Here is a 23,469-nt window from a genome sequence, read left to right on the forward strand (position 1 = left end):
TGGGCCTGTGAGCAAAGTACAAATCCACCAAACTATGAAGGCATACGGCCCCTTCCTCTCTGCTGATCCCTTTTCAATCGTGCACTTTTGGGGATTATACCCCTGTGTAATTCTTCCTGTGTGTTGTTTTAGAAGTCATTATGATTATTTCATTTTGGAGGAGTCCAAGGTATGGGTTTAGAGCACCGTGCATGATTGAATAAGCAGAAAGGAGGCGTGCAGGCAGTAGATATAGGCTTATGGCACCCCGATAAACATTAGACTCTGTCTAATTCCCTCCTAAATCCTAATGGAACAGGTGCATTAAGATGGCTACCTCGTAGATTTAGCCCAATTCCTCCTGGCCCATTCGCCACAGTACAGGACAACATGCTTCTATACAGTAAGGGCGGATTCACACTGCGGCCTTGGAACCAGCCTTGAGGCTGGTAGGAAGGAATACCTGGGAAGGAATTGGTAAAGCTTGTGCACTTTGTGAGAAGTTTTCTAAGGTTTTCAATAGGGGGCGAGCCTAACTTGTTTGCAATGTTTTTTAAAAAGCTATACCCTTACCTAATACCATTCCAAAAATCTAAAACTTCTCACAAAGTACACTTATAATAGATGCTAGCTTTACCAATTCCTTCCCAGGTATTCCTTCCAACCAGCCTCAAGGCTGGTTCAAGGCCGCAGTGTGAATCCGCCCTAAGTCTCACTCCTCCTCTCCTCATTCCCAACTAGTAAATGACTGAATATATACATGTGAATATATCGTTTTTTATGCATTTATGAAAAAAGCTAATTGTTACAAATGAAGAGGCTGCCATTGAATGTTTGCATTTCTCCCATTCCCCATTTTTCAACACAAATGCTGTCAAATAAAATATAAATAAACTCATTTGCAACCAGTGGTGTAAAGTAAATAAGTACATTTACTCAAGGGCTGTACTTAAAGACCCTGTAAACAGGAAGTAGGCCTATAAACAGGAAGTAGGCATATAAGCAGTATTATGTATTCACATTTTGTCAGACCACGATGCGACACATTGTGAGCTTGTATGATCTATTTTCAAAATATTTATATACATTTTATACTTTTGAAAATGAAAATGGAATAATGAGTACTTTCTACTTTTGGTACTTTAAGTACATTTTGATGCCGATACTTTTGTACTTTTACTCAAGTGCATTTTTAATTCCAGACTTTTACTTGTAATCTATATTGGAGTATTGATTAGTACTTTTCCCACCACTGTCCGCAACACAATTTTATAGAATATGTCCCGGCCCTAAATAATGCTACATTTAAGAACAAAGTTAATGATCTGTGTCGTTGAAATCCGGCCCATACCCCATGCATCATACAGCCTTGAGGTCATGTTTGGCAGTGTTCGTTATGTGGGTAAAACGACTGCAGTGGTGTTTCTTGTATTTCTTCAGTGTTCACTGTTCTGCACCTCCCACTAACAAACTGGTGGTGCCTCTCCGGATGAAGGCAACATTAGCCCGCATTGAGCGGAGGTAGAAAATCCAATAGCAGTGTGCCTGGCGTCTGGGAGACAGGGGTGTGCAAAAAAACAGTCTGTAGCCATCAATTTTCTAATAATCGCCACAGTGTGTGCGACTGGAAGTCATGAGGAGGAGAGGGATACATATCGCACTGCTTGGGTGGGGGCGGGGGCCTGGGTAATCACATGATTGGTCTCTGACAATTGCAGTGCCCAGTCTGCACACTAATGGGTTTTAAGACAAGTGTGTCATGCAGCGTGTGTGTGTGTGTGTGTGTGTGTGTGTGTGTGTGTGTGTGTGTGTGTGTGTGTGTGTGTGTGTGTGTGTGTGTGAGTGTGTGTGTGTGCGTGTGTGTGTGCGTGTGCACGTGCACGTGTGTGTGTGTGTGTGTGTGTGTGTGTGTGTGTGTGTGTGTGTGTGTGTGTGTGTGTGTGTGTGTGTGTGTGTGTGTGCGTACGTGCATGCTCGCCTGCCTGCCTGCCTGCCTGTGTTTTGCTGTGACTTTGTTCATACACAACTCCCATTTAGAATGACTTATTTTACAAACTGAAACTGCATTGTCAATAACAAGGCCCAGTGCTAAGCGGTAAGAATAAATACCTCGGCCTGTTAACGGCGAATGATTAATCCTTTACCGATAATAGCTATTTCAACGAGTGCATAATGTCCTCTCTCACCCAGTCTAGACTGTGGACCGCTCTTCACACTTTGCTTTTGAGGCCTTGAAGAAAAGAGAATAAGGATCAATCCTCTGTAGACATGCTTTAGAAATGTGAGTGAATACGGTTTATTATGTTATGCTTGTATTGTGCAGGTTTAGAAAGTGACAATTGGATGTGCTCTTCGTGAGCTCACTGCTTTTGCAGCAGAGTGAATTAGAAACAGAGGTTCCTGTTAGGAGAGTTGCCCTCAGGCGGGCCAAGGACTGAGAGAGAGAGAGAGAGAGAGAGAAAGAGAGAGAGAGAGAGAGAGAGAGAGAGAGAGAGAGAGAGAGAGAGAGAGATTTCTTTAAAACATATTACAAGTATACTAACATGTTAGTAGAAGACTAAGAAAATTGAGCTCACATAGTTCCTGATCGAGATGACAACGAAAATAAATGAGATTATATTAGGAGAGGGACCTGCAGCTCACTTAGCTGTGCAAGATGTGACGAATCACACCGAGGGACATGTAACTAAGCATCACTGAACGTGACAATGTACACGCACGCACGCACGCACGCACGCACGCGCACACACACACACACACACACACACACACACACACACACACACACACACACACACACACACACACACACACACACACACACACACATGGGGGTCCGCAGCCAGATACACATTATTTTGGGGGTCCTTGACATGAAAAGGTTTAAGAAAAGGTTTGAGAAGCTCTGGACCAGGGGCCTGCAACCTTTTTGACATGAAGTGCCATGTTTTTATTGTCTTGATAGTCAGTGTGCCATGTCAACAGTAAGTCACATTATGACACCACATCAAAATCAAATCTCCAACAGATTTTGATTGTCCATAAACATAACTTTTCTTTTCTTCTTTTCAAATATTTTCTTTCACATCAGGATCTAATGATCATTAACCCACCTACCTCCCCCTGTGCCAATAGGCTCTCTGCACAGCAGCCATATTGGAAAGAAATTGGGCCTCTTCCTTACTTCCTTCACAGGTGTTACCAATGATTCTAATGAAGGCCCAGTATGTTCCATTTAGTGCAGCACTGTGGTTCTCAAAACATTTTAATTTCAAGGACCCCCATAACTGAGTGTACAAATGGAACCAAATGGCCCCGTCTGTTTGACCAGAATGGAACAGAGCCCTCATTAGTATCATTGGTAACACCTGTGAAGGAAGTAAGAAGAGGCCCGATTTCCTTCCAATATGGCTGCTGTGCATAGAGCCTATGTAATGTTGGCACCTGTGCCTGAGGTTGCCTACCAGCTGGACCATGGTGCTAAAGGAGGGAGAGAGAGAGAGAGAGAGAGCTCTGTCCATGGTTCTGAAGTAGAGGGGAAAGGAAAGGGAGAGCTGTCCATTGTTCTGAAATAGAGGGAAAAGATGAACTAGAGGGGAAAGAGAGAGAGAGAGCTACCCATGGTCCTGAACTACAGAGAGAGCTACCCATGGTCCTGAACTACAGAGAGAGCTACCCATGGTCCTGAACTACAGAGATGGTTGAGGGGGAAGGGGAGAGGGGGGAGCTTTCCATGGTTCTGAAGTGGAAGCAGGAGGAGCTGTCCAGGTTCTGAAGTAGTGTATTATTGTAACTTATTATTAGTTAACGTTGAACAATTGATTTATTTTTTATTGTATTTACTATTTTCACAAGTTAAATATTTTGTTAATTATTTAGGAAGATGCCGTTATTAAAAAAAAAAAAAACTACAGCCTAAATATTTGTAGTAAGAGTTTACTGTATGCCTTGTTGACACAGCACACTACACATGTGACTTTTCAGCACGTCTTTTCTCAAAAAGGTTTTGTTATGTGTGAAAATACCAAACATGTATCTGGAGTCTAATCACACTATACTCTTCAAGAAAAAACGAAATAAACTACAACCACATTCTGGCAGTGTGCACACTGTCCACTAGACTGTATGAGAAAGGGACTGTTTCGAGTCTGCTTTTATGATCGACACTCTATCTCAATCTTGAACTGAGACCCCCCCACCCTGACAAGCACTTGGAATGTAGGAGTTTAGGCACTATATTTAGTTTGACTCGGTTCCACAGATAAATGTGAAAATGTGTGTACAGCAGATGTACAAGCTCACAATGAGCTTGTAGATCAGCTATTTTCACAATTCTTGCTTATATTATTTGACAATTTGGCCAATGTTTGATCAGTTTGTATAGTATAGTTTGTTGATTACTTTTGATGTAGTATGGTCTTATTCTTTTCTTTCGTCTTTAAAAAAAAAACTTTTTATGTATTAAAAAGGTCTTAAAAGTCCTTAAATTGTCACTCTACAGTCATCTGGGTCCCGACCCACAGTTTGGGAACCACTGAGTTAATCTATCGGGTTTTGGTTTACAATTGGTTGAATATGCTCTTCTTTTTATGTATCTGCAGCTAAAAGACCCCGTGTTGCAGATGTCGTCAGACATCTGATGAAGGCGGGTCTCTAAACTTCGTAGAGGGAAGAAGCATCTATTATATCACAGCCTCTATGGACAAACTGCACTAAAAGCCTTGATTTAGCAAATATAAATTGCGTGCATATTTTATGGCACATGGGACATAATTAAACCACAAGGGCGACGACGCGGTGCGGAATAATATTCTGCTAATGTTCAAATTAAGAGTCTATCGCCTAAATCAGTTCGGGCTGAATCCACGGATTTTAATTCAAGCCACACTCTTTGTCATCTCAAAACACATTTTTTTCTAATCCCGGGGGAAAGTTCCCCTGCGGCTCAGTCAATAAGTCTTCCATAATGATAAAGAGAGGTGTGAAATGTAACACACATGCTATAGTTTAATCACGTGAAATAGGGTCCATTTGATCATCTGATACCTACGTTATAGTGTGGGTTTAACCACTTCCATTTGCCAAAAATAGCTATTTTTGGTTTTGGCGAAGAGAAAAATGTAAAATTTTAAATTGGAAATACTCCAGTAAAGTAACATACCTCAAAGGTGTACTTAAGTACAGTACTTGAGTAAATGTAGTTACTTTACACCATTGCTTTGTACATAGTCCCTGATATTAGTAATGCAGATGGTTGTCAAACTGCACATGCCACTGTAAAGCCAACCTTTGTGTAATAAGGACTCGCAATCTTTCTCTTCGTGTGTGTGCGGGCGCGCATGCCAGTGCCAAAGGGGGGGGGGGGGGTCATGATGATCAGCCGGTATACTGGAATATGGGCATGACACAGTCCAACTCAAAGCATGGCAAGTTGATTGATTGATTGATTGATTGATTGATTGATTGATTGATTGATTGATTGATTGATTGATTGAATACTTTATTTAACAGTTTGCAAAAAAAAAGCTCAGAAAGTACAGTTCTATACAAAAGGATGCTCAAAACGATTAACAAGCACTATATGGCTTGTTTCCATTGGGGTACATCGATGTGTATTCAATTCATCGAGGAAAAAAAACTGAACAGCCTGGCACCGCTCCGTTATTTTCTTCATTTCCCCCTGTGCAACAATAGCCTACAGAGTCTACACTCTGCAGGACTCATTCAGCTTATTTAGAAAGTCAATCGTCCCGTGTTACACCACTTTACACAGTCTTTATTAGCCTATACCACACAGGCTTTTGATTGATTGGTTGAATACTTTATTAACAGATTTGCACACAAAAAAAAGCACAGAAAGTACAGTTCTATACAAAAAGATGCTAAAAGGATTAAACCCAAGAAAGCACTATGGCTTGTTTCCATCGGGGTCCATGTATTCGAAAAAAGGCCATAATTTAAGTCCAGTTGCACGAAAAACTTAAACAATTTGACGTGTGCGAAGCGCAATTAAATCCCAGCTCTAGGACCCTGCGGAGTGTGTCTCGAGGCATCAGACAAACCGGGATGCGACCATCATTATATTAACGCGCGTTCGGGTGCGATCGCTGATCTTGGTCCGATATTAGGCTGCACCACACACGGGTCTGTGCGCATGGGTTTAGATAGATGAAAGCAGCCCGCTTCTCTCTACTATAGCCTACCAGAGCCCCCCGAGTTTGCTATCCTCCTTTCGGAGTTTCTGACGGGTCCCGGCAAGAAGAGGAGGAGAAGAGAAGACATAGGTGTGTGAGGAAGGAATAGATCCCCCCCACCGAGCGCCTTATCATGCCCGCCATCTCAGCCTGCAGGGCGGTCGGTGCTGGTGCGTCTCCGCGCTGTGCTGGAGCGGCGGAGGATATTCTCAGCAGCCGAGTATAATTGGTATGATTCATGTCCACTTTGAGTGGCTGAAACCTATTCGTAGCCCGAGAGAGAGAGAGAGAGAGAGAGAGAGAGAGAGAGAGAGAGAGAGAGAGAGAGAGAGAGAGAGAGAGAGAGAGATTGGAGGGGGAGAGAGAGAGAGAGAAAGACGGCGATTCCACACAGAGCACCGTATCTGTACACAAGTCAAACATCTTGGTCAGGTTGGACTCGAGAGGAATTACAAAACGGGATTGTTTCTTTTATTTTTAATGACAGACCAAAAAAAGGACACGCTCAGGCCAAACTTTTATTTCACCGTGGGGTCTCTCTCTTTTTTTTCTCTCCTTCTTGTTTTATCTTGCGGACATTGTTATTATTAATTGAACGCCTCGAATCATCATGATGGATCTGTGACTGACTGGAACGACAGGTGTTATAGAAGAATGATGACGGGAACGCTTTGGCAAACGGGAAGAAATAAGCTGCACCTGTCAAAAAGAGATCCTCACATTTACACGAAATGCTGCTGACGGAGCTCTCCGATCGGTGATCAATCATCATTGAAGTGTGGGCAGAAATCTCTTCTGATCGCCCCCCCCCCCCCCCCAAAAAAAAAGAGAGACATGGTGCGCGCAGCGATTCCTCTGAGATTGACGTGCGTATTATCGGACATGCCGTTCAATCGCCTGCACGGACAGTGGTCAGCTTTCTTCTAAAACCTCGTGGGATCATCAACTTTTGAACATCCTCTCTCTCTCTCACTCTCTCACGCCCCAAACTCCTCACACATCTATACGTTTACCAAGCAGCGTCTTAAAGAGGTTTTCCCTGTGGTGTGTGATCGTTCTTTCATGAACTTGTTGAACGGGTTGGTGATAAAAAGCGTTGTGGCTGGTGAATCGAATGGGGGATCAAGCAATGTAAGTTTACTTAATGTGTTTGTGAAGTTTACTTTATTGTGTGGATGCATGGGGCCTTTGAGCTTAACGTTTATGAAGGTGTGCTTTATAATCATCCCGTTCGGTTACAGGATAGGTGGGCACTATAGGGACATCTGGGCACCTCGATGTAAAATTGTCTATTTTGTCCAAAATGTAAAACAAATAAAATAATTGGAAAATGTTTTTAAGTAAAGTAAAGTAGGCTGTACATGATGCTTAAACTTTCGACAATTAAGGTCTAATATTTCTACAATTGCTACAAACCCTGTACATCCAGTCATTTTGGGGCATAAACAAGAAGTCGAAGGATAAAATCAAGTCTGATAATGATGTAGGCCTACCGTGCATGTTCACATCATGTATACTTTACATTGCTTGAGACGATTTTACAAATATTTTTATTTTTTTTACATTTTGGACAAAATAGCCAATTTTACATCGAGGTGCCCAGATGTCCCTACTAGTGCCCACCTATCCTGTATCCGTTCATTCACACCCTGGTTATAGCCTTGTATTAATGAACAGGCGACTTGTGCGTATATTTCATATTTGGCAAAATACCTCTCCCTTTTAAAACGACAGAAACTTTTTGAGACTTTCTGGACATATAAGAGATTAATTGAAAATTGGAAATAATGTAAAGGATATCAGATGTCAAACTCAAAGATCTTAAACGCAATCAAAACTTCAACCATTTCCCAATTTTTTAAAAGCGCCCCCTTGTGGAATTTATTACAGGCTAATTGTTATAGCTGCCTGTCACTTTTTACAGCTGTGCTGTTGCAGGTCATTTATAGCAGTGGTTCTCAACCTTTTCAGGCCGTGACCCCCCTAAATAATCATTTGAACTGGGGACCCCCCCCCCCCCCCCAAAAAAAAATAATCATGTTTGAACTGGGGACCCCCCAAGCAATTGGAATTGTAGGAGTTGATACATTATATTTTGTTTGACTCGGTTCCACAGATAAATAGTGTGAACATAGCAAGATCTACAAGCTCACGACGTGCAACGCGAGGCATTGTGAGCTTGTAGATCAGCTATTTTCACAAGGTTTGCCCTTCTTACATTATTTTACAATTTGGCCAATGTTTGGCCAGTTTTTATAGTATAGTTTGTAGATTACTTTTGATGCTCTCTTTCTTACTTTTTTGAGGTATTAAAAAGGTCTTAGAAGTCCTTAAATTATCACTTCACTGTCATCTGGGGCCCCCCAAAAATCATATAGGGTCCCAACCCACTGGTTGAGAACCGTTGATTTATAGGACTAACATTAACAGTCTATTATAATTAAGCTACGTATTGTAGCCTACATCACCTGTTTCTAATTGGTATCATTATCTACAATTATAACAGTTAACCTCGCTTCTGGATAAGCAAGCTGCAAGTCATTAATGAAATTAAGCTTATAGAACGCCTCTTTTGTCTTAAGCATTAACAGCGTTTCTTTCCATTTACGGCTTTAGTCTAATTTACGCACACGTTTGCATTAGCTATATATCGAAATAAGGGTAACTTGTCTTCAGTGAAGTACAAAAAGAAGAAAGAAACACAATCATTGAAATTGTTATGATGATTTGACATGGAATCGCCATATTTTAATAGTGTTGTGTAGACGGACATCTTATAACATTTATAGGACTTATAGGCCTACATGAATTATACCCTAAACATTTATAATTAATTGGATAAATGGATAATTGGATAATTTGGATTTAACAGGTGAATGGCTGAACACATGAGTATTTAAGTGCATATTAAAATATTTGCATTTGTGAATACTTTGAATTAATGTCAAACCCTCATAAGGCCATTACTAATCGTCCTCCTGCTTGTGGCTGTGGCTCTATACTGCGTGTGTGTGCGCGTGCGTATGTATATATTACTGTGTGTGTGTGTGTGTGTGTGTGTGTGTGTGTGTGTGTGTGTGTGTGTGTGTGTGTGTGTGTGTGTGTGTGTGTGCGCGCGCGCGTGCGTGCGTGCGTGTGTGTGCGCGTGCGTATGTATATATTACAATGTGTGTGTGTGTGTGTGTGTGTGTGTGTGTGTGTGTGTGTGTGTGTGTGTGTGTGTGTGTGTGTGTGTGTGTGTGTGTGTATGTGTGTGTGTGTGTGTGTGTGTGTGTGTGTGTGTGTGTGTGTGTGTGTGTGTGTGTGTTTTAATTGAAGAGACAGGTACATCTTTGCTAGGCATTCATTCCTTTGTTAAACCTGTGCGTTGGTTGGCAGCAGCTGCTTCTACTCCCTATCTTTCCACCTCGGCTGAACTACCTGGGCGAGCATATTTCTTTAGACTCCAAGTGGACATTTTGAGTCTCCAGGCATGTCACTGTGGTTGCTGAATAATGTGCTAGCAGCCTTTTAGGAAAAGTGTCTTTAATAATGCATAAGGTGTTCCTATGTCGCAAAGAAGAGCATGTGCTGCTTGGTTGGTGGTGGTGACTGGTGAGGAGGTGGAGAGCTGGAGAGAGAAAGAGACAGACAGACAGACAGACAGACAGACAGACAGACAGACAGACAGACAGACAGACAGACAGACAGACAGACAGACAGACAGACAGAGACACCAAGGAGATGGGGGAGATACACAGATAGAGTAATGGGAGAGAGAGAGAGAGAGAGAGAGAGAGAGACTGAGAGCAGCAAAGAAGAGACAGGCGCGATCATCTCCCTCCTGTCTCATTTGGTGGACGGCATGCTTTGCGCCGGAGTAACTGATGCCCCAGGGCACTCAGATCGACACAGCCCACATCGCAGGCGTCACCCTGTCAAAAGTGCCGCTGTCGCACACACACAGAGTGCATGTGGCAGCTTCCTCCAACTCACTAGCGGGTGGAAGGGAAAGGGGGGAGCGTGGCTAGAGAGGGAGAGAGAGTGGAGCTGAGAGACAGAGAGAGAGACAGAGAGAGACAGAGAGAGAGGAGCTGAGAGAGAGAGAGATGGAGAGAGAAAGAGACTGACTACTAAAGTGAGGTGCAGCTGTGTGGAAGCAAGTGAAGCACATCTTTGGCAGCAGCACCTATAGGGAGTTAGTTGCCTTCAGAGGCCTGAGACCTGTCTGGCTGTAACAATCACGTCGTATTTCGGGAGGAGGGAGGCTGCCATGTCAGCTCTCTCTCTCTCTCTCTCTCTCTCTCTCTCTCTCTCTCTCTCTCTCTCTCTCTCTCTCTCTCTCCATCTCTGGGAAAAAGGAAACGATGGCCGAAAGAAGACTCACAGCCAGGCTTTGATTTGAGCTTACTGTAGCTCCTCAATCTGCACACCGACCACCACCACCGCCAATCCACCAATTACTAAAAAAAAAACGGTTGTCACCGGCACGCACATTAGCTTACCTGCTGTCATTATTAAATGATCACATGTCTTGCCGGTTTGCAAAAGCAGAGAGACACATTGAAAGTCGGTTGAGTGTGAGGCTTGCCCCGGGGATGGATGCGTTGTGGGCTAACTCACTGTTCCAGAAGAGAAGGGGCTGTCATGTTTGCAGGGCCATGCACCGTCTGCCATATGTTTATGTATGAGGCTGCCAGCATATTGGCAGGTGGTTAACAGGCCAGATTAGGGATTCTCAAAAGGGAGGAGGAGGCACAGGGAAACTGTGTGTGTGTGTGTGTGTGTGGAGGAGAGAGCACTGAGCGCATAGAGGAAGCACTTTTTTTTAATATTGCCATCTTTATGTATCCTCCATTTCTGCCTGTCTATCTCTCCAGGGAATCCCCCCCCAACTCACACACTCGCCCCGGCAACTAAAAAAAAACCTCATCCATGCTTGAGTGGCCCCTTGAGTGGTGGCGGGGGCGGATGGAAGCAGACACTTGTAGGCGGGCAGGGGGGTTTGCCTGCTTTTCGTGGGAGGTCGCGAGATGGAATGTATAGTCAACGACTATACCACGCCCTCAACCAGGTCATATATGGGCCTTATGAAACATTCATATGTTTGAATAGAAAGTCAGCCTCGCCATTGCAGTGTTGGAAAGTGACTTGAGAGTCCCTTCACAAGAAATAAAATGGCATCTCAATCCACCTGGGAGCCCAAAGAGAGTCAAGTGCAGGGGACAACCTACATTATCACCATAAACCCATGTAGCGTTCCTATTCATGGGCATGTCATAGTAGGAAAACATTGCAGCAAAAATGTGTGAACATTCAGCAAAAAACATTTCACAAATATACGAAGAGATTTGATGTGGAAGGACAAAATGTTTGGGACAATGTTTTATAATGTAATAATTTATATCTGCAAAGTAACTAGTAACTAATGTTTTCAAATAATTGTAGTGGAGTGAAAGTACAATATTTGCCTCTGAGATGTAGTGGAGTTGAAGTAGAAGTACTGAAAACTGGAAATACTCCAGTAAAGTAAAAATTCCTAAAAATGTTACTTAAGTACTGTAGTACTTGAGTAAATGTACTTTGTTACTTTCCACCACTGAAAAGGAGGAGGCCAAGTATTAGACCCCTGGCGGACTTCAGTCAACTGAAATATAGACCAAATTCTCATGACATCACCACAGCCAAAACGTGTATTTCCAGGTAGATAACACAGACAGTGTCGAATTGGAGCAGAATGATTCTAACCATATTTCTGGAAGAAAAGGACACTTGTGATATTGTTATTAGAAATATGTAATTTTGTTCTAAATATCCACAGGTTGACCAACTATATTTAATGTTTTGGACTCGTGAAAACGTCCGTAGACATTAAAACTAACGAAACGAAAACGAAAATGCACGCTTGTTTACAACTATTCTGACATTCTGATCTGGTCTATTGGGCTTAAGTGGTGAAGTCACATCAAATACAGCAACATATATGTGTGTACATAGCACGGCAAGTCAAGATACATTGAGTGTCTGAAACTAGCATAGTGTAAAACGTGTCCGTTTTTATTATTATAAAAAAGGTAAAATACTGATTTTGAATTTTGCATTGTGAGCTTGTAGATCTGCTATTTTCGCTACTTTTGTGTGAAACTCTTTGTATGATGAAGTAGGGCATTAATTTACAAAAAAAACAGAACTTTGAAACATGGGGATATGAGGTTTCTGCCCAGCAGCGACGATATTCACAGATTATTCTCTTTTTTTTATTTAGACTGCAGTGACCTATGTTTTTGAGGCTTTTATTTTTCATAGCTATAGCTGTCACCTTTGCCACATGACTCAGGGCTGGGGACAAGTGCTGCTGCACACAGTGTCACCGCGAAGGGAGAGAGAGTCTGCAGGCTCCTTTTTGCAAGCGCCCTATTCTCTCCGACGTCCTCCGCCGGAACCTTGATCGATGGCGGAGGAAGCGACCTGCCCCAAATAGCCGGGGCCTTGCTTAAAATGCGCGGCACGCTCCCCCCCATCTGGTCTCTCCCCTCCCCTCTCCCTCTCCTCCCCTCTCTCTCTCTCTCCTCTTTTATTCTGCGGATTCTAAAAGGGGAGTAATGAGAGGAAGTGCCTGGTGTCCGGGCTAGCGGGGGAGTGATAATGACCCCGGCACTTGTGATCTCTATTGCTCCTCTCGCGTATCCCTATCGAGGCCCTTGCTAGCACTGTTGTCTCATTACCTGTGACCCGAGCTCTATTCATGTGGGGGGGTTAGCGAGTAGGCCCCACCGCACGCGCGCACAGCCGCACACGCACACACATACACACACACACACACACGCGCACACGTACACGCGCACACACACTGACCACGTCTTTAATCCTCTCCTTAACATGGTAATATTATGTCTCTTAATGGAAACAGGGAGCTCGGTGCCAAGAGTTCTCCTGGATAATTGGCTGCCTCCCCCCACCTGCTGACTTCCTCACGTTGACATTCTTGCATTTTACAGTCGAGGTGCTTCAACCTCTTCGCCCTCTTCTACCCGCCTCCATCCTCTGTCTGTCCGTATTCTCTCTCTCTCTATCTTTATCTCAATCTTGGCTGCATTTGCCTAGTTTATCCTCTCCTGCCACACTTTGTCACGCAATGAATATTTTCCAAATATTTCTGGATTTCTTATTTAAAAATAATAACGACATGCCCAAAATAAGGACGCCAGGTTGAAAGTGGTTTATCCCAGTCTCCATTTGTATCTGTATATCGTTGCTGTCGGGTAGAAACCACCTATCTCCATATTCTAACTTTTTGTGTTTTTTCGTAAATTAACGCCCTACTTGATCATACTATACGTCACACAAAAGCATCACGAGTAGCAGATCTGCAAGCTCGAGCTCGAGCTTGCAGATCTGCTACTTTTGATGCTTTTGGAAAGTAACAGTTTTGGACATATGAGGTTTCCACCCGACAGAGACGATATATAATGTTCATTTGGGTTGATTGTGATGGGTTTTTAATGCAATAGTTAATAATGTTTTGACAGCTACAATGAATACACACGAGAGGAAGATCAGCAATTTGTAATGATTGTACTGATTCTTTTCTTCATGCCCAGCATATAGCAACTATATAGAACTATACAGAGTAGGCTGCTATGTGTGACATAGTTTATTTGATGTTTATTTGCGAGTCTAGAAGCTATTCATTTGGGTACAGTGGTGGAAGAAGTACCATTTTCTTTTTACTTAAGTAAAAGTATCAATACTGCAATGTAGAAAAACTCTGTTACAAATACAAGTCCGGAATTAAAAATGTACTTGAGTAAAAGTACAGAATTATGCAGAATCACAAGTTTTCAAAATGTGTAAAAATCTATTGAAAATAGCCGATCTACAAGCTCACAATGCGTCGCATCGCGACGCATTGTGAGCTTGTAGATCGGCTATTAAAAAGAAAATGTAATATTAAAGAAAATTGATATTAAAAAGAAAATGTACTTAGCAATTTGTACTTATTATATTATTATATATTGTTTTTATTAAGTGTTTCCTGATCACTTGACTGATTCTTGCCAGGATACCAGATGTCCCCGATAAGGATCAGTCTGTTTGGCTATGTTTTGGCTTATATTTTGGAACACATCTTCCATTGAACAGTTCTGACTCAAGTTTAATGTATGATGCTCACAAGACCGTCACAACAATTTCGATGTATTTAAGACACAATCAGAGTATTAAACATAATTTGGGCCTCAACATCATGAGGAAAGTATGTCACATCAACATGCCCTCCGGTTAAGGTCAACAATCAATTTATAATGGCTGCATTATGCTATTATATTCTAAACAGATAGGCCTTTCATATCATATTCTATCTAACAGATAGGCCTTTCAAATATCCCAGCATGAACAGTTCCTAATGAGACATGACACAATGCTTCTAACTGGTAATTAAGGGTTCATTTACAGGTTATAATATCATTCATGGGTCCAAATGTGTTTAACCTATGTTTGATATTCACACTTTATAGGTGACCATAGGAAAACACTTTACATCTGTATATCGTTGCTGTCGGGTAGAAACCCCCTATCTCCATATTCTAACTTTTTGTGTTTTTTCGTAAATTAACGCCCTACTTGATCATACTATACGTCACACAAAAGCATCACGAGTAGCAGATCTGCAAGCTCGAGCTCGAGCTTGCAGATCTGCTACTTTTGATGCTTTTGGAAAGTAACAGTTTTGGACATATGAGGTTTCCACCCGACAGAGACGATATATAATGTTCATTTGGGTTGATTGTGATGGGTTTTTAATGCAATAGTTAATAATGTTTTGACAGCTACAATGAATACACACGAGAGGAAGATCAGCAATTTGTAATGATTGTACTGATTCTTTTCTTCATGCCCAGCATATAGCAACTATATAGAACTATACAGAGTAGGCTGCTATGTGTGACATAGTTTATTTGATGTTTATTTGCGAGTCTAGAAGCTATTCATTTGGGTACAGTGGTGGAAGAAGTACCATTTTCTTTTTACTTAAGTAAAAGTATCAATACTGCAATGTAGAAAAACTCTGTTACAAATACAAGTCCGGAATTAAAAATGTACTTGAGTAAAAGTACAGAATTATGCAGAATCACAAGTTTTCAAAATGTGTAAAAATCTATTGAAAATAGCCGATCTACAAGCTCACAATGCGTCGCATCGCGACGCATTGTGAGCTTGTAGATCGGCTATTTTCAAATGGCCGAAATGTATACAGAGCTGAAGTGGGTAATGTATGTTTTGTAATAATAATCAGAATCTGTAAAGTAACTAGTAACTAAAACGTTTTCAAATAATTGTAGTGGAGTAAAAGCACAATATTTGCCTCGGAGATGTAGTGGAGTAGAAGTAAAAGTATAGAAAATTGGAAATACCATTGGATCAAGGACCTTTAGTCTCAGATGCAGGAAACGCTGTGAACTCGCACTGTGATTCTAACCCAAGGCCAGCAATGATATGTTGTATGATTTCTCTTGGAGGGGCAGATGTAAAGTCGGCCTGAAACACGATAAGCGGGAACACTCTGTGCTCCCACACAGACACAGTGATCACACAGCCACCACAGACAGTGTATCCTTAAAATGATGATGTGCAGTATATCGAATTGACTGTGAATGAAGATATAGATATATATTTAGAAACATGGATACGGAACAAATTGTCTTCATCTGTAGCTGCAGGGCACCGTTTCCCAATGGAATATGCAGATGATGATTCGGCAGATTTGAAAAAGAGTGATAATTTCTCTCTTTTTTTATTTTTATGAGGCAACTACAAAGTTAACAACTATTTATTTTTTATTTTATGATGGTGTCGCGCAGTGTACATAGCCGATCTACAACTCCCCAATGTGTCGAGAAGCTTGTAGACTGGCTATTTTAGAAAAAATAAATCTTCACCTATATGGCCAAAGTACGGACGGCAGGTGTAATGTGGTTGGAGTTGTGTTCCTGAAGGGTTGATGGGGCCATTACAACACCTGTCAGGAAGCCATTAACAGTGGAGCACAGTAACAAAGTACCTTTCTTGAGTACTGTTCTTAAGTACATACTTTTTAGTATTTGAAATGTAGAGTCAAAGTAATAAGTATCCAAAAAAATCTAAGAGAAATATTGTACTTTTGACTCCACTAAGTTCCCAGGAACGTAAAAAGCACATTATGAATCAACCACTTAAAGCCTATTTCAACTATAGTGAAAATAGCAGATCTGAGCTTGTAGCTCTATTTTCACTTTTACCGACATGTTTTTCAACTTTCTTGAAAACCTTAGATTTTTTTGGGAAATATCGAAATTTTAATACAGCATTACATTGATATTAAAAAGAAAATGTACTTAGCAATTTGTACTTATTATATTATTATATATTGTTTTTATTAAGTGTTTCCTGATCACTTGACTGATTCTTGCCAGGATACCAGATGTCCCCGATAAGGATCAGTCTGTTTGGCTATGTTTTGGCTTATATTTTGGAACACATCTTCCATTGAACAGTACTGACTCAAGTTTAATGTATGATGCTCACAAGACCGTCACAACAATTTCGATGTATTTAAGACACAATCAGAGTATTAAACATAATTTGGGCCTCAAAATCATGAGGAAAGTATGTCACATCAACATGCCCTCCGGTTAAGGTCAACAATCAATTTATAATGGCTGCATTATGCTATTATATTCTAAACAGATAGGCCTTTCATATCATATTCTAAATAATCAGATACAGTAGGCCTTTCATATCATATTCATCAGATAGGCCTTTCATATCATATTCTATCTAACAGATAGGCCTTTCAAATATCCCAGCATGAACAGTTCCTAATGAGACATGACACAATGCTTCTAACTGGTAATCAAGGGTTCATTTACAGGTTATAATATCATTCATGGGTCCAAATGTGTCTAACCTATGTTTGATATTCACACTTTATAGGTGACCATAGGAAAACACTTTACATTTCAAATAGAAATGTGTATATTTTTGTACTTTTGATTCCACTACATTTCTAGGAAGGGACTTTTGGGACCCAACCTTACAAAAATCTATTATGAATTGACCAATTAAAAAATTGTGGGAAATATTGTGACGCATAGTGAGCTTGTAGACCTGCTATTTTCACAGTTTCTTTTTTCGTTTTTTTTTAAAAATGTTCTAGATTTCAATGCAGCAATGCATTGATATAAAATTTGTACCTTAGAATGCTTGAGTATAGACCAACATTGAGACTGGACGCACAGGTGATTGCAATCAATGATGCAATCAATTCCCAACATATTGTTTTGGTGTGCGCTGGTTTCAGTTCATTCAACCTCCTCTTGTGTGTTGGCTAGTGAGGTGCGTCCTTGCGAGACATGACAGAATGGGTTTCATATGGTGCCGGCCTGCGCGCGCATACTGGTTCTTATCAGTGTGACGTCGTCTGTTAAGGGGTCTATACTGTATGTTGTCCACCACTGCCCATGGCCACGCTGTGCACTAATTGATCACCGCAGACTGTAAGGTGTGGTGGGTCAGCAGACCTTCATTGACTTGCCTGACTGATTAACCGGCACTAAAATGTCTCTCTCTCTCTCTCTCTCTCTGTGTCTCTCTCTCTCTCTCTCTCTCTCTCTCTCTCTCTCTCTCTCTCTCTCTCTCTCTCTCATGCTCTCTCTCTGCCCCTGTGAATGCTGGCTTAAGTCCCCATCAATTACCTCCCCTCAGGACACTGTGTGGAGACATTCGCTACATCTCTATCCGCCGGGCCAGCTCAGCGAACTGGGCTGGCCCTGGCTGCCCGCCTTGTCTCTGGGCGGGGAGATATGGACAAAAGAATAGCCTGTGTCCTGTGATGCATTGATCACTTAGAATGTGCAGCCTGCAGGCAGAGATACATGTTCATCCATCTATCTATCTATCTATCTATCTATCTATCTATCTATCTATCTATCTATCTATCTGGCTGGAATTACTCAGGTACTGTACTTAAGTAAAAAAAAAATAGGTACTTTTACTTTTACTGGATAGTGTATGCTGTATTTGACTGGGAGCCAGTACAGGTCATGGAGAGTGGTGTACTGGCGAGTAGGCGGGCAGCGGCAGTGGTGGTAAAAATACTAATTTTGTTTTACTTAAATAGAAGTATCAATACTGCAATGTCAAAATACTCTGTTTCAAGTAAAAGTCCGGAATTCAAAATTTACTTGAGTAAAAGTACAAACGTATTGGTATCAAAATGTACTTAAAGTACCAAAAGTAGAAAGTACTCATTATGTAGAAATTAGAACGTTTTCTGTATGTATAATGTATAAAATGTATTAAACTGATTGTTTAAACTGAATATTTTGAAAATAGCCAATCTATAAGCTCACACCACGTTGTGAGCTTGTAGATCTGCTATGTTCAAATATATAAGGCAGAATATAGTTAATGCATGTTTTGTAATAATCATCAAAATCTGCAGAGTAGCTAGTAACTAACGTTTTCAGGTAATACTAGTGGAGTAAAAGTACAATATTTGCTCTGAGATGTAGTGGAGTGGAAGTAAAAGTAATTAATATTGGAAATACTCCAGTAAAGGAAAAGTACCTCAAAATTGTACTTAAGTACAGTACTTGCGTACACGTGCTTAGTTACTTTCCACCACTGCGGGCGGAGGAGTTTTGCCCACACTGTAGTTTGTTGAGGGCTTTGGTGGCGGTGCTGTAAAGGTGGCTCTGTGTGTGTGTGTGTGTGTGTGTGTGTGTGTGTGTGTGTGTGTGTGTGTGTGTGTGTGTGTGTGTGTGTGTGTGTGTGTGTGTGTGTGTGTGTGTGTGTGTGTGTGTGTGTGTGTGTGTGTGTGTGTGTGTGTGTGTGTGTGTGTGTGTGTGCGCGCGAGCGGAGACGAGGTGTTAAATACTGGAGATGATAGCGCTGTGCGAGGTGACGGCTCTGCGTGAAAGCAGTGGTATCCAATTTACCTTGATGGGCTCTCAGTTACTCAATCTCTGTGTTGTGATGGACACCGCGTGGCAATCTGGCACCATTGTTAGCCGCCAGACACGTGCGCACTCCACTCACACGCACATGCACGCACTAAGCACACACACCACCTCTCATCCATAGCCTTGACATCTGCTATAATACCCATGCCTCTGTCGAACCCTATCCCCCCTTATCCCCCTTCGCGGTCAGGTATATTCATCCCTCCCCTCTGCCTTTTTTTCTCTTCTCTTCTCGTTTCTCCTCAGCGCCGGAACGCCAGGCACGACCGACGCCATGATTGACAGCCAGCCGAGCTGAGGAGGACCCGTCACTCATCTCCCTATCGGCTTGTCGGAAAGGGCCATCACTCCTGGAGTGGAACGCCCGCCCGCCCCCCCCCCCCACCCTTCGACCTTTTTTTCTCCACCTCCTACCGCCCTTCTTCTTCCTTCCTCTCCCCTCCTCCTTATCTCATCTCGACGGGGCCGGCGACCAGGCCGCCCCCCCCGTCTGAATAAAAAAGCCAACACAAAGAGACCAATACACAAAAAAAAACACAGAAAACCAAAGAAAGCAGCTTTGCATCTCCCCATCGCCGTTAAAGAGACTGTGGCATGCAGCCTCTCTCCCTCGCGTCTCTCAGCAGTAGAAGTTGGATTATCGCGTAAAAACTCCCTCCGTTTTCCCGGAGACGGGCCATCGAGACGTGCGAGTCTCTCTCCCTCCCTCGCACGCTTGCGTTTCGGAGGAGGTGTGATCCAGTCATGCGTTTCCCCTTGGCGCTACTAGCGATGCTGCAGGTCGCCGCCGTGTGGACGGGGCTCGGCCGCGCGGCCATGCAGCACTACCCGGCGGCGTGGGGCCACTACGACGTGTGCAAGTCCCAGGTGTACACAGACGAGGGCCTGACGTGGGACTACATGGCGTGCCAGCCGGAGGCGGCCGACATGACCAAGTACCTGAAGGTGTCGGTGGACCCGCCCAACATCACCTGCGGCGACCCCCCGGAGACCTACTGCGCCCTGGTGAGTTCACCCTATATGACCTCCCCCCCCCCGACCCCATGAAAAGAATGAAACATAAGTATGTTTGAAACAATATCCACCACATGAATAGCTTTGCTTGTACGCTGACATAATGGCTAATGGCGTGACTCGCTGATTATCTTTTTTCCCCCTACCAGAATGTATAGTGTGTCATGAAAGATTTGATTCCAAAATGGATTTAGTTACACACTCTTGTATCAGCCTACTGGGACACGCAGGGAAATGTTAAGCATGATGGATACCTGTACTTTCAACAAAGTAGCACAGCTCAGAGACCCAATTGGGCTGATTTTGGAGCTTGTTTGCACAAGATTCAAGTCAATTGTAGGATGATTGTAGGATGTTTTCTCTGTACTTTCTGTCTTCTTTTTAAAATGCTGACCCTGGGAGCTGAGCTCCAAAATGTCCTATGCACTTGTGCAAATGGCAAATAAAGTCTATTCTATTCTTCTATTCTAGTATATTTGCACATAATGAAGAATTTGTCTCGGTGGGGTCGGTGCGTTCCAGTGAATAAGGACAATATTAGAAATGTTTAAAAAAAAAGACAATTTACACGGTGCGTTCTCAAGAATATAGATACACGTACAAGATAATAAACAATCATTTCAAACGTGAAAATATATCACTGGCTGGTGTTGTTGCTGCTGAGATATCTTTACTTACTTCTGTAAAGTTTGTTCACTAAACTATCCACTGGCGTAGAAGAAACACACAAGAAAGAAAAGGAAATCGGTGGCAATCCATCTTCTAACTATTACTGAGTATTATGTATATCCACTTCATCCAGGATTGTGCTGAATGTTTTGCTTTGGCTGAAAGCAATGGCGGTTCCATTTAGAATTTTGTCAAACCGACAAAGTTTGGATGAATCACGTTAAAACGCTCATCACATTATAATGATGGTGTCCTCAGAACTGTTGATTTCGCAAAAAAAATACAGTTGCAAAATCAACAAAGGCACTTTGCAAAAAAAACTTTAAACTAAACTTCCCGCTGGAGTTGGAAAGAAAGTCTCATTTCAGGCGTGAAGGGGGCGTCTATGAGGTGTAGTATTTAATTAGCAAAACACCCCTCTACTCATTTTGGGCTGTTTGCACAGCAGGTTCCCTCGGTCTAACCCCAAATGATGAATCCATTGTGGGAACGTCACTCATTCCAAGCCATCAAAGATTCTCTCGGAACAAATGCACTTCTAAAGAGTTCCAAAGCTCTTTGGATAAATAGTGAGATGCTCCAGGAAAATAAAGTTGTTACTTGAGGAGTATAAATAGACGGTCGCCCCATCAGCAGAAAGTCAGCTGAGAGAGAGAGAGAGAGAGAGAGAGAGAGAGAGAGAGAGAGAGAGAGAGAGAGAGAGAGAGAGAGAGAGAGAGAGAGAGAGAGAGAGAGAGAGAGACACACACATAGAGAGAGACGGACGGACGGACGGACGGACGGACGGACGGACGGACAGACAGACAGAGCTTGAGAGACAGACAGACAGAGCTTGAGAGACAGACAGACAGAGCTTGAGAGACAGAGCTTGAGAGACAGACAGACAGACAGACAGACAGACAGACAGACAGACAGACAGACAGACAGACAGACAGAGGGGGATTGGGTGAGAGGGGGAACCAAGAGAGCAAGAGATTCCCTGACTGAAAACCTAACATCTCCAGCTTTGGGAGAGGGATGTGAATATGGGAAGGGGGGAAGGGAGTGGGGGGGGGGGTGCGCTTTAAAAGGTGAATTATTCAATATGTTTTGTAGCTAATGTGTTTTATTCATAGGACATATTATTCAGCCCCCATATCTCCCAGGCATTTCTCAAAAACGCTGACGCACGTGATCGACTCATGCACTCGCAAGGTTGGGCCAAGGATTGGGTGGTGTATGTGTGTGTTTGCGTGTGCGTGTGTGTTTGTGTGTGTGGCCCTGCGATCCCTGATTGACCTCCGACCCCCACCCGTTTGTCACCGTCTGCCTTTGTGGGCCATGCGTTGTCCAAGAGAGACGACAGATCCTGAGCAATGCGACGCGTTGTGAGCTTGTAGATCGGCTATTTTCAAATAGCCTAGGTATAATATAGGGCTAAATGTGGTTAATGTATGTTTTATAACATAATCATTTATATCTGCAAAGTAACTAGTAGCTAAAGTTTTCAAATAATTGTAGTGGAGTAGAAGTACAATATTTACCTCTGAGATGTAATGGAGTAGAAGTAAAAAGTACAGACAATTGGAAATTTGTATATAAAAGTACCTCAACATTGTACTGAGGTACTAGCATGATTATCAGCCTGAAGCTGCGTGGAGCTTCAGGGGGAGGGGATTAGAGTTTCCCTAAACCAATCCTAAGGGATCCCCACGCCCACCTCCGACTCTCATTGGACAATACATTTTGTACCGGAGAAGTCCCATTTACAACTCCAGACCAAGAGGCAGTACACTCAGAGAGTGGGCGAGGTCTATGGTATGAAACCAGGCTAGGTACAGTAGGCCTACTTGAGTAAATGTACTACTTTACACCACTGAACGAGATAAGAAAGGATCATAAGATTACTGTGACAGTTTAACAACTTTGAACCTGGCGTCCCTATTTTGGCTCACAACATGTTACGTTGCCACACATCGTAAGATTGTGCTGGGCAGAGACAAATACGAAGAACAACAAGTCTGCACACTGGATCCAGGGTATTTGCGGTACTGTATGTATGTGCAGACTTTGTTGTTCTTAGTATTTGGGGATCCTTAGGCATGGAGGAGCTTGGGATGGGAGGCTGAAACCAAGTACATTTTTATTAGTCTTTCAGTAGGTGCAGTGACGGCTCATTGCATTAAGAGCGAGGGTTTTCTCCGCTCCATCGAGTCCATGTAGCAGGGCACTCGATATGTGTATTAAACAAGCTACGTTTACCTTACTCCCACGGTTGTTGCCTCTCACAATAATGTAGAACCCCACCTCCCTCCTCTCTCTCTCTCTCACACACACGTGCACGCGCACGCGCACGCGCACGCGCACACGCACACGCACACGCACACGCACACACACACACACACACACACACACACACACACACACACACACACACACACACGCGTTTTCTCGTTTTCCCTTTAATTCTAATACTTTTTACAAATTGGGTTTTGTTTACCAACCGGCAGTATCACGGCTCTAAATCAACATCCAACAGCAGGGCAATTAACACTGATATTCCGAGCCGCTTTGGCAGCCAATATAACGCCGCCGCCAAGCCAATAGCGGTTTGCACGGTGTGGCTATAGCCTATGATCACTGCAGCACCGGGG

The 23,469-nt window shown here is 42.7% G+C and overlaps 1 protein-coding gene across 2 annotated transcripts in view; it reads left to right on the forward strand.

Moving 5' to 3' along the window:
* Nucleotides 1-7,215: 7,215 nt before the first annotated feature.
* ntng1a (netrin g1a) overlaps nucleotides 7,216-23,469 on the forward strand; it is a 161,796-nt gene continuing 145,542 nt past the window's right edge. For both annotated transcript variants that reach the window (XM_084049256.1, XM_084049257.1), the window contains exons 1-2: nucleotides 7,216-7,304; nucleotides 19,400-20,158. In XM_084049256.1, the coding sequence (XP_083905382.1) occupies nucleotides 19,898-20,158 (261 nt within the window). In that variant the 5' untranslated portion in view covers nucleotides 7,216-7,304; nucleotides 19,400-19,897. The remainder of the gene's footprint in view (nucleotides 7,305-19,399; nucleotides 20,159-23,469) is intronic.

Source organism: Gymnoscopelus microlampas, assembly GCF_963454915.1.
Source record: "Gymnoscopelus microlampas genome assembly, chromosome: 22".
In the NCBI taxonomy this organism is placed as follows: domain Eukaryota; kingdom Metazoa; phylum Chordata; class Actinopteri; order Myctophiformes; family Myctophidae; genus Gymnoscopelus; species Gymnoscopelus microlampas.